Source organism: Cynara cardunculus, assembly GCF_001531365.2.
Source record: "Cynara cardunculus var. scolymus isolate 2C chromosome LG 13, CcrdV1, whole genome shotgun sequence".
NCBI lineage: Eukaryota > Viridiplantae > Streptophyta > Magnoliopsida > Asterales > Asteraceae > Cynara > Cynara cardunculus.
In genome coordinates, this window is record NC_037540.1 from 1,627,549 (window position 1) to 1,639,467 (window position 11,919).

Below are 11,919 nucleotides of genomic sequence, written 5' to 3' on the forward strand. Positions count from 1 at the left end.
ACGTAATCTTAAACGATCCTTTTGCTCGATTCGTATATCTTCATTTTTGTATAAGAAAACCCGTCATTGTATCGTTATTTTCGGGCATCGAAGACGTCAGACGGGATAATGAAATGTAAATGGTGAAACAAACGTAACCTCGTGTTACTAATATCTATTTCAGGCCAAGGCTATGGACTTTTTTGGTAGACTCAAAACAGTATATCATATTTACCAAGGTCTTTATGAGGGGCTAAACGAATCGAGTTGAGTAGCAGGTTGTTCGAGCTCGACTTGAAAAAATAGTGTATAAGGCTCGAGTTTTTACTTGAGCTTGATTAACTTTTTCAAAGTCGGGTTCGAGCTCGAGCTTGATGCTCGTTTATAAGCTCGAATTCGAGATCGATTAACTCGTTTATTTACTCTTGATAACTTTTTTATTTTGATTATTTAATTTGTAAACATATAAAAATGTTTGGCTTGAAAAGATGAATGCTCAAATGGCTCGGCTCGACTAGACTTGTAAAGTTTAATTGAGCTTTCAAACGAGTCGAGTCGAGTCGAACATTTGTGTTATGGAACTCGACTCGTTAAGTTAAGTAAGCTTTATTTTTTTTTTGAGGTCGATTCGGGTTCGATAATTATTAAACTCGAGCAGCTCGTTAAAAGCTCGACTTGTTTACACCCATAGCCTTTATTGTTGGTAAGAGATATTTAGGCAGAGCGAGTTTCAAATGCAACCTATCTTATTTGTACATTCAATGCAAACCCAATCAATTGAGATATTTATAGAAATGATTAGTTTATTTATTATGATTTCAATATTTATGGAAGATGATTAGAATTTATTAATTATGATCGACGTTTTGTGTTAGAAAACAATTAAGATGTTTATGAAACCATATATTCAGTAAATTTAATGCACGATTAAGATTGAGTTATATTAATTATACAAATGAGATAAGTTGTATAACAAACCAACTCCAAATCAACCTTAAATAAGATTTTAATTAACTAGAAGGGTACTTGCATAGTGTAATAAGATACATCTCTATTTTAATGTTTTGTATTTTTTTTGTCTCAGTCGATGTTATAATTCAGTTTTACGTGGTTTTGAGAAAACAATATTTTTTTATTATTGAATAAAGTATAAATATAAAGATATATCATAAAAAAATTGAAAAAATTTAGTGATATTAGTACCAAACTGACTATTTAAATTTTTTTTTTTTTTTTTGTGTTTTTCTTTAGTTCATTTTTATTTTTTATTTAATAATATAATTTTTTATAAAGATAATTAAATATTTTGTTAGAACTCAATGATTATTCTAATTATATTTTAGATTTTTAATATTTAAAATGAAATATTTATTATCTATTTTATTATGTTTACCCGCAGTTAGTTATATAAATTCAAACATGAAACTTTAATAAGTTGTAATTATACACAATTTACTTATAATTTTAAATTTTAAATAATATATATTAATAAACATTATTTCATACATAAAAATAGTTTTTAAAAATTTTTGCTAAATATTTTATAATATAATATTCATTATTCTTAAAAATATGAAGTCAGTTTGTATAAAAACCTCATATGTTATATTTCTAAATGACCCATGTGGCTAGCCCACACGATATCTTGTATTCTTGTTCCCCAAGTCTTGGATTTATAATCATATTAATTTAATTATCTGTGTTTTTTAACGATCCCGATTTGCTATCTATTTTTGTCTAAGTTAATAGCATCTTTAATAAATTTTTTAATTTTTTTTATGAAATAGAAGTTAATAGCATCTTCTTTAAATTCTTATGCATAAAATACTTTTTATTGATGCATATTACTTAAAATTCAAGATTATAAGTAAATTATATATAAGTACAACTTACTAAACCTTCATTTCTAAATATGCGTAACTAGCTGCAAATAAACATAATTAAATACATGATAAACATCTTATTTTAAATATAAAAAATCTAAAATATAATTAGAATAATTATTGAGTTTTAACAAAAAACTTAATTATTAAACCTAAATCCAATTATAATAAAAATAACACTAAAAAAGAACTTATAAATAGTTAATTTTGGTATTAATATTGATATTTTTTTTCATATATTTATGATATCTTTAAATTTATATTTTATTTAAAAATAAAAATATTATCGTTATTCAAAACCACGCACATAAAACCGCACTATATTAACAGAGACAAAAAAATATATGAAACATTAAAATCAAGATATATCTTATTACATTATACGGGTAACTTTTTAGTTGATTGTAAAAATATGATAAGTTCCATTTGTAGCGTCCTCCGTGTCTATCTTTTAAAATTTTGATTTATTAAAAAACTTTATTATTATCAAATGCTAGTTCAGGGGCTATAAATATAAAAATAGAGTTTTATAGGCTAAAATTGCAAGTCTGTATAACCATAGGGACAAAATTGTAATTATTTCCCATCTTATTTTAATCAGCTCGAAGGAAACAGGAGTCCAATTGCCATTCCCAATCGGAGGAAAATGCCGCGCAACAAAGACGAGGCTGCAGCGGTTCGCGTGTATACTGTTTGTGATGAATCCAAGTTCGTATTCCGATTCTATCACTTGATTTTGCTGGAAAATAAGTTGAATTTGTTGTATGTTTGATGTGATCCCTAAACAACTCAATCGTTGATTCGAGTTAGGTATTTGATTGTGAGGAATGTTCCGGCATTAGGTTGTGGTGATGAACTGCGGAAATTGTTCGGAGGATACGGTGAAATTGATGAGTAAGTACTGTAGTTTCATCATAAAACGTTTATTGTTTGCTTCCTAAACAATGTTTGTATCTTAAGGATTCATTGAATGATTTTCGTAATTGATCGGGGCCTGTTTGTGGATAAATTTTACATAGTGAAAGCGTGATATGATCATGTATTATATTCCTTAAAATTGTATCTCTTCCTTCGGAGGAGGATTTTTAAGGTGATGTTGTTTGGATGATTTGACAATTGACATTATATGTTTGTCTGAGAAGTCTTTTTGGGCATGACTTCAATTTTCAATGTTGTGTTTATTGTTTTTGTGGGTTTAATTTTTTTTTCTCCTTTGTAGATTTATACCACTGGATGATGAGGATTGTGAGCCATTTACTGATGTTTATTGGATCAAGTTTCATCAGGTCAACAATGCTAGGTGATATAAACAATTCATTTTCTTTATATTATTAAATACTGCAATATTTGAGTAGGGCTGTGCCCCCTCTGAAATTGATATTTTACTAGTGGAACATTATAATGTATACTTGTATAGCCCCCTCTCCATTTTAGAAGCACAAAGCTACACATGTCTAGTATCCATTTGGTTTGGCCCCTTGTTGAAAACTTGCTTTGTCCTTGGTTGTATATGCATTCACAATCACCCTCATTAGCTAGTTGAACTTATGTGCACGGCAAGATTCTATGTTTTGAAACCTTCATCCTGCAGGTTTGCAAAAAGGAAGTTGGACGAATCAGTTTTCATTGGAAATCGGCTTCAAGTCTCATATGCACCACAATATGAGAGCCTTAGTGACACCAAGGAGAAGTTGGAAGGCAGAAGATTGGAAGTTCTAGCTAGACTTAACCGTAAGTCATCAAGCATCATCCTATATTGATGTAAAGCATGCTTTTTAGATGAAAATCATGCAACCAAGATTTGTCTTTGGTGTTTCAGCCGGAAGATCCAAAAGTTCTACAGTGCCCAGTGCAGTTTCTTCTAGCCACTCTATATTACTTACAACTCCGTCTCAGACCAATTTCATATCCCAGCCATCAAATATTCAACAGAGGTTTAGATCTAATTTATATTGTTTTATCCCGGATATCGGACCACAAGACTTGTAGCCTAATCTGGATTGCATGTTCTTATTTCAGCGACCCACTAGAGCCACAGCCCCAACATTTTACTTCAACGGTTTCTTCTAATCAGGTTCAAACCAGATTATATCATTGCATTTTTTTCATCTATGAGGGCCTTGTGGGAGTGTAGGACGAGTCAAACCTGAGACCAAGCCACTAAATCTGAGCCCGGGTTGCCACTAGACGATCCCTCGAGGCTGCATTCTTTATATTTATTTGGTCCTATGAAAATAAAGACGCAGAAATTCTGAATTTCTTTGGCATTTATATCTAGTTAAAGGTGGGAGCCAAATATGCAATGCTAAGGGTTTGTTGAAACTATAAGGCTTCAAATGTAGGATTCATTCATGTATGTCTGTGTTTAACTATGTATACTAACTCAAACATTCCTTGTTAATTATGATATCAGGATTATTTTCCATCAGAGTCGATGAATCAGACAGTTCGGTTGGTCAGGGAAAAACTTAACAAGGTGCAAAGCACTAGTTAACTATTTTTCTTCCATTATACTAGATGGACTTCTAGTCTTCTATAGTGTTCTTTTTTCCTCTGTTTTAGATCGAGTCGGATGCAGAGACTTTGAAAGCGGGGTCTTCTAAGAGAGCACGAACTGACAATAGAAGAAGAATCTAATAGCCATTAGCTCATTTGTTGAACTTCTTTTGGGATGCCAATCTAGAGGTTCACATCCTATTTTTCTCAGAAGTTAGCTTCAACCGACCATGATGTGCCTACTATTATCAGGTTGCTATTGTTGTAAATATTTAGTAGATTGGTGATTCCTTCTTTTCTGAACTTGAAGCTGGGCATGCTTTTGACGAGACTGCAGTGCTTGTGTAAAGCATTTAATGGGGATTACGGAGACGCTGCAATGGGAAGCTCCGATAAGCCGGTTTAAAATGGTTGAACTTAGTTTCATTTGGTAAAAGATTTAGTTTTTCGTCAGAGATCTCTTGTGTAGCCATTATCAAAGAAGATGAAGTTATACTTGCAAAAGTCAAACAATTGATGGAGATTTGAAGTGGTTCCCCATATTTGAATTCATTGTTTGTCTTAAGGTTCAAGTTGAAATAGGTTAAGAAGATAAGAGGCAAAAGACCACTTAAGGGGATATGCTAGTTTTTTTTCATGGGCTGCAGCCTCAACAGGTATTTGGTGTATTTTCAACTCCATGATTGAGTTAGCACATTATCTATTGAGTTTGGAACTTCTGTTTTGAGCAGTTCTGTTCACTGTATCTACAGGAATCCATGGCATTAGCTGTTGTCATGATTACAGCCGACTCATTGAAAGGCATATCAAAGTAGCTCCATGCTGTAGCATACTTGAAGGAAAAATATCAATCTCGAAAGAGGTACATGAACCCCTTTGGTCCTTGGTTTATATGCATCTGGATTTGCATATAATAGCCTAGTAGCAAGGATTAAATAGTTCAACCTGGTTAGATTGGATATCTATTTTATTTGAATGGTTTTCTTGGTTATATCTAGTTCATATGAGCATATAACTTTAGTTATCATTAACTTGCTTCAATTGTTCGAATATATTCACCTTTAGGAGAATTTCTAGTCATACAAGCAACAAAACTTGCTCTAATTAATCATATCTTAAACCAAACTTTTTTTTACTATTAGCTTGCTTCAATGGTTTCCTTGGACCAAACTTTTTTTTTATCATGCTGTGTAAATTCATTCAAGTAATTTGCTCATATTAGATCATCTTTAGGGCGCGTTTGGTATGCGGGACAGGACAAGACAAGACAAAACAAAAATCTGTTGCCTCACGTTTGGTGCGACAATAGACCGGGAAATGCATCTTTTGTCCAACCAAAATAGGTGGAACGAAACCCGGGAATTGACAAGATTTGTAAATTACTAAACTACCCATATCAAATTAAAACCCTAAAACCTTTCACAATTATTTCACCAGCCTATCTTACTCTCACCGGTTTGGTCTTGTCTGCATACCAAATGCACCCTTGATGTTGGTGTGTATAGGTTTCTTCCTTTGAATGGAATAATGGATTGGGGAGAGACGTGCAACCTCTACCTTGTATTACTTTTGTAAAGAAACTATATTGCTAGAGTATGTGAGCTTAATTAGTCAATCACTCCACCTTAGCTTGGATTAGGGGGGGAATAAGTAATGGTCTGTTTGGTTGGTTTTCCATTAAGTCTTGTATGGATAAAGTTGTCTCTGTGGATTAATCTATCTGTATAGATTGGAAATGTTTTCGTTTGGGAGGAATTTTCCATAGATGGAAAGAGCTTGTTTTTTAATTGGGAGGGGCTAGTTTGGAAAAAGTTGGCTCTCTGCATAAACTTCCCCCTAGGAGCTTACTGAATAAGGCACTTTCTATATCATTAAGCCACTACCAAACAATCATGTATAGCTGAACGAATAAGCTATGAGTCCCATTAAGCTCATTAAGCTGCTAAAAAACAGGCCCTAAGCCTGAGTACAGAGAAAAAGGACAACTTGAAGTTAAACCTTAATAAATTGAAGATATTAAGTCCACAACCACTTCATAGCTAATCCTATAATTCATAAGGAGTAATACATGCAATAACAACCACCATTAAAGAACATCTATTCAGCCAAACTTTAGCCAAATGTATCTTACAACAAGGTGCTACATCAGTAATGCTGTGGTCCATTACCAGATTTGAAATTCATCTCATGATCTTGATTAGCTGCAAACCTCACCTGATCATCTCTAAACTCACCCTTACGAAATGAGTTAGGCCTTCCCATAGACGGTTCCCGGAATGAGTCAGGCCTTCCCATAGATGGTTCTCGGAACGATTCAGGCCTTCCCATAGACGGTTCCTTGAACGAATTAGGCCGCCCCATATTTGGTTCACGGAATGAGTTAGGCCTCCCCATGGCGGGTTCTCCATTAGCAGCCACTTTAGCACTCGAAAACCTTTTATCAAACCCAAACTCAATATCCCCATCTTTAGTCTGGAATGCATTACGGTTATGCTTCATATCTTTCTCTTTAGGTGGGCGATTAGCATGACCACCCTGCTTAGACGGTTTGAACTTGCTATGACGCTTACTACACAGCCGCCCAAGAAAGCAAGCAACGGCTGATATCACCACTATGACCGCCAGAACTATGAAAACCGCTCCGAACGAGCCATCTGACTGGCGGTGGGCTGGCGGATTGGTTTCGGAAACAGGGTAAATTAGAGGTGTCTGTTGTGCATCTTGTTGGGACATCTTTGCAGGCCAAGAAATGGTTAGAAGAGATGGAAGTATAGAGAGAGTTTGCCTGTAAAATGGAGGTTTGGTTTAGAGGAGTTGTTTGAGTGTGGGCAAAGTTAGAATAAGAATAGAGGGTTAGAAGGAAGAACAATAAGAATAAGATGATGGGAGGTGGGGGTATTTGATGAGTGGTGGGGTGGGTTATTTGGGTTTTGAATTCAAAAGAAAAGAGTATTACTTTGCTTTAATAAAGAGACAGCTAAGTAAAGAAAAATATTCTGAGTTCTTTACTGCCTTAGAAGTGAGTGGCGGTGGTGTCTAATTTCTTCTTTTTTTGCTTTGTTAGGAGAGAAAGCAAATTTTTGGCTCCTTTGAACATTATCTGTAGGTAAGGCCCCATGCAACTGCAGACTTAGTTCTTTCATTACCCCTGTTGCCATAAATATTTTGAGCATCTGCTTCGTGAACCATATAAGGTCGTGTATTTTTTATGAGTTCGGGTGGGAAAACCAAAAATCCAATTGGATTTCGGATATGGAAACCAAGCCCTGAATTTTGGGTTGGTTGGGTTTCGTGTTGAAGTTGGCTGGGTTCGATATAGTTATGATATAAAAAATCTATGTTCAGTCGATTTTGAGGATGAATTTAATCTACCAAGAGCGAGAGAATTGATGAAACCAATAGTAGAAGAATTTAGAAAACAGTACGAGGGGCTAGGATTTAGGATTTTCAAAAGATAATTAGATAAATAACATATTTATAAAAAAAAATTAAGTTAAGATACATATGTATATATTTTGGGTTCTCAGACGGGTCGGGTGGCCAAAAATCAAACTCAACCTGAACCCAGATATCCCTCCAAAGATCGGGTTTCGAGATTTTGGGTGATCGGGTTTTGCACAAACGCCTTATCTTCGATTCGGGTTCGGTTTTTTGGATTTGGGTTTTGCTTTTGCACGCCCCGAGTTTCATATATTATTCTTAATAAATAACTCCGAATAACATGAAGGGGCCAGTTCAAATAAAAATGTTAAATATCATTAAAAAGTAAAAAGAGAAGGTTCATATGTGAGTTATTGCAAAGATCCGAGAAAATGTATTTGAAATTACATATATGATCTAATGTTACAGATTATTCATATAGGTTCATATATGCATCATCAAATAAAAAAAAAATCAATGATTCACATATGAACCTTCTCTTTTTTACTTTATAATGATATTTAACCTTCTTGTTTGAACCTTCCATTAATCATGAATATATGTATTTTTATCATAAATACTCATCATGACATTTATATCATGAATAGTTGGTTGGTTTGTGATGATGTTAAAATATTGAATGTTATAATTAGAACATGCCCCCACTATTATAGATGCATATTGTACCTTGTGTTACTTTAAATCCATTATTTTCTGTCTCTACAAACATATATATGTTGGTTTGTCTTCAGATTAAATGCATCAACTAACATTATATTGGTACCCATAGCATTTGATTCTTCATTGCACATGTTATCATGCCATTTATTACATATTTTTAAAGAAAATTCTCTCTTTACTTTTGGTTCCATTTACTCTCTCTGGTTTATATATTATATATGTCTTTTTTTTTTTAAGTATATAATATTTATATACGACAAGTGCAACAAATAAACTCACACCCCTTTTTTATCTTTGGTGAAGTTTGAACCTCTAACCTCCTAGGAGGTCAAAGACTACGATATCGTTAGGCCAAAGACTCTTTAGTCTTTCTTTTTATCTTATGATCTTGCAAACATGTAATTGGTACATTTTAGTATGTTTTTATGAGTTCAAGTCAAGTATGATTGTTTTCCATTATATTAAAATTTGTGTTTTTCTTTACTTATATTTCAAAGGGCAAATTGCATGAAAAAATAACGTACTTTAACTTGATTCCTATTTTGGATAATGTATTTTCAAAACTTTTATTTTGGTACCTAGATATAAAGTAATAAATATTTAAGCCACTCGTTTCGCGGATAGTCTGGAGTCGCCACGTTTGAACCTCTGTGATCAGAAGGTGATTTTTATTCATTCTTGGATTCAAACCTGAGACCTCAAAACACTTTTGATCTTTGGAGCCTAAGTTCAAACCAATCGTGCACTACCTTTGTGGTTGTAAATTATGTTTTTTGTTTCTATTGTTTGTTAAAAATTGCAATGTTAGTCCTTGTGGTTTTGAAATTGTTGTTTTTGTTCCTATGGTTCATAATCCATTGTTATTCTCATCTTTGATTCTAATTCCTATCTTTATGTAGGAGGGAAAACAACAACAAATTGTAGACGATCATAACGACAGAAGAAAAATGTAAACTGTAGGAATGTTAAATCGTAATTTTTAAAATCACAAGGACTAAAATAGCAATTTTAAAAAAATCATAGGGACTAAAAACGTAATTTACTTAAAGAATAATTGGGTCGATATCATGTGACAAGAGTATGAAAACAAAAAATGGATATGTGTAAGGGGACAAAAGAGTCAAATCAAGTTTTCTGGGACGAAGCCAAAGTTGAATCGGAGAAGTGAGATTGGTTGGAAATGCGATAAAAGTAAAGAGAGCAAAAAAAAAAGCAAAACCCATGTCGGAGTATGAATCCATATGCAGATATTATTTCCGATCGCGAGATCTCCCCACTTTTTTTTGTTCTTTGCTTTTTCATCATGGTTTTGTCCGATCTTTCGTTCGCTAGATCAGTTTGTGTACATTTCAACTAATTTTAAAAGTCTTAGAGAACAATCAGGAAAATCCCAAATGACCTTACAGGATTCGAACTGGTGACTTATTAGCAGGGACGGACCCATATATTTCTTCAAATGGTGGCACCATTTGGCTATAAAAAAAAATATTGGGAAAAATTTTCAAACGGTGGCACCCTTTGATTATAAGAGACAAATATACTGACTTTTATTTAAACAATGACACCATTTGACTAAGAAAATGACACTAATAGGATTTGAACTTGGGTCTGGGATGGAATAAAAGTCTTACAAACCAACTCTACCAAATAAAATTTGTTCTCTCAAAATATATAAGAAGACACACAACAAATTAATATAGTTGCACCTTTCAAGAACTTAAATTTTTTTACCCTTCGACGGATGAATAATACAGTGACACGTGTCACCGTATGCACCACCATAGATCTGTCCCTGTTTATTAGGAGAAACCTCAAAGATGCAAGCCTTATCTCCCTTATTGTCATCATAACTGCAACTTGTTCTTTTTTTTTTTTTTTGATGATGTTTGTACATAATAAATTAGATCAAACAAATTTAGTATATCTCATTTAAAAAAACCTGTAGGATAAGATGTATGTAGGTTCAACGTCTGTTCTAAAAAGATAGAGAACTATTAATGAGAAGATCTTTGGTTTATGTCGTTTTTATTTCAATCAATATATTTTTTTATTTATTTTAGGTAGCATATATTTTTAAAATGTTAAAAGTTATAAAGAGATTTGCTATTATGCATAAGAGCATCTCCAGCTCGTCTAGTCATTAAGATTGTGTTTGGCAAAATAGCTGATAAGTTAACTGATAGTTGATAAGTTAGTTGATTGGTTTATTATATAAATAAACAATTAGTAATAATCAGGGGTATAATTGGAAAAAGGTGGCAAAAACTCACAGAGCTTATTGAAACATTATTCCAAGTAGCATTCCAATAACCTAGCTTATAAACTATTTTTTAAATGGATTTTTGGTATGAAGACCGCCATTTCATCACAGCTGTTTTGGCCGGTGTTGCTATCATATGGCGGTCTCGTGTTCATTTCTAACAACTTCCATGTGCTAGGTTTTTGGTGTTCGGTTTTAAGTGTGTGGTTGGAATAGAAAAGGTTTTGGTATCTATAAACTCACCTTTTTCAGTTTTTTTTTAAAGGCATGGAATAGAGATAGTCCAAATAGCCCTTGTAGATAGTTATAAAAAGATGTGTATATATGTTCCTATAAGTAGGCAAATATTCTCTATTAGTGATGGCCTTCCCTGTAGACAATGAGTTTCCATGCTTATTGTGTAGACACATGGGCAAAAGAATATTGTCTAATTATATCACAGGGAAAATTGTATGAAAAAATAACGTACTTTAATTTGATTTATATTTTGGGTAATATACTTTGAAAACTTCCATTTTGGTACCTAAGATGTAAAGTTTTAAACATTTAAGTACCCGGATAACTGGTTGAAACATTAACAGGTTATTATGCTGATGTGGCGAGTGATGTGGTATCCAACTCAGTATTATTTGTTGAAGCATTAATCGGATACCACATCACTCGTCACATCAACATGGTAACCGGTTAATGCTTTAACCGGTTACCCAGGTACTTAAATGTTTCAAATTTTACATCTTAGGTACCAAAATGGAAGTTTTGAAAGTATGTCACCTAAAATATGAATCAAGTTAAAGTACGTTACTTTTTTCATGTAATTTGTCATATATCAAAATATGTAGAACATTTTTTAAACTATCCACACAATCTATTAATGTATATAAAATAAGTTATCTAAAATAAAATTAAAATTAAAATATGTTCCATGTTCTTGAAAAGGAAAAAAAAAAGGGTTTTCTAACCCCACCCCCTCCTACACTCTTCCCCCTATATTTTCTATACCCCCTCTTATATATTATTTTTCACTTTTAACCTTTTGATATTTTCAGTTTTGACCCTTCAACTTTTATAATATTTTGTTATTATATTTTTTATGTTTTTAATTTTTAATATAGATTATAAATATATAAATTAATTAACTTTATATTATTATTAATTAATAAAGTATTAATATTCTTTTAATAATTATATAAATTAATTAAA

The 11,919-nt window shown here is 32.7% G+C and overlaps 2 protein-coding genes across 6 annotated transcripts; one reads left to right on the forward strand and one right to left on the reverse strand.

Annotated features, from left to right (window-relative positions):
- The first annotated feature begins 2,495 nt into the window (after window positions 1-2,495).
- Window positions 2,496-7,569, forward strand: LOC112525264 (RNA-binding protein 48). Of its 5 annotated transcripts, none has more exons than XM_025135308.1 (10): window positions 2,502-2,570; window positions 2,673-2,756; window positions 3,082-3,162; window positions 3,454-3,593; window positions 3,682-3,796; window positions 3,882-3,936; window positions 4,276-4,338; window positions 4,425-5,014; window positions 5,111-5,220; window positions 7,423-7,569. In XM_025135308.1, the coding sequence occupies exons 1-8, from the start codon at window positions 2,509-2,511 to the stop codon at window positions 4,497-4,499; spliced, it is 675 nt and encodes a 224-aa protein (XP_024991076.1). In that variant the 5' UTR covers window positions 2,502-2,508; the 3' UTR covers window positions 4,500-5,014; window positions 5,111-5,220; window positions 7,423-7,569. The 5 variants fall into 5 exon arrangements, with proteins under 5 accessions (XP_024991079.1, XP_024991076.1, XP_024991077.1 ...); XM_025135309.1 differs by lacking the exon at window positions 7,423-7,569 and having other exon boundaries at window positions 4,425-4,610; window positions 4,696-5,014; window positions 5,111-6,127; XM_025135310.1 differs by lacking the exon at window positions 7,423-7,569 and having other exon boundaries at window positions 4,425-4,547; window positions 4,669-5,014; window positions 5,111-6,127.
- On the reverse strand, window positions 6,256-7,222 carry LOC112525265. The gene has a single exon (XM_025135313.1). It carries the CDS (start codon window positions 7,089-7,091, stop codon window positions 6,504-6,506), a length of 588 nt encoding a protein of 195 aa, XP_024991081.1. The 5' UTR covers window positions 7,092-7,222; the 3' UTR covers window positions 6,256-6,503.
- Window positions 7,570-11,919: the final 4,350 nt, after the last annotated feature.

What these genes read in the sequence shown, in the direction of transcription:
- LOC112525264 (XM_025135308.1), top strand. Translation starts at nt 2,509, where the DNA reads ATGCCGCGCAACAAAGACGAGGCTGCAGCGGTTCGCGTGTATACTGTT. An exon ending in CATCAGGTCAACAATGCTAG is followed by an intron (nt 3,163 to 3,453) that starts GTGATATAAACA and finishes TTCATCCTGCAG; the next exon opens with GTTTGCAAAAAGGAAGTTGG. An exon ending in AGTTCTAGCTAGACTTAACC is followed by an intron (nt 3,594 to 3,681) that starts GTAAGTCATCAA and finishes TTGGTGTTTCAG; the next exon opens with CCGGAAGATCCAAAAGTTCT.
- LOC112525265 (XM_025135313.1), bottom strand. Translation starts at nt 7,091, where the DNA reads ATGTCCCAACAAGATGCACAACAGACACCTCTAATTTACCCTGTTTCC.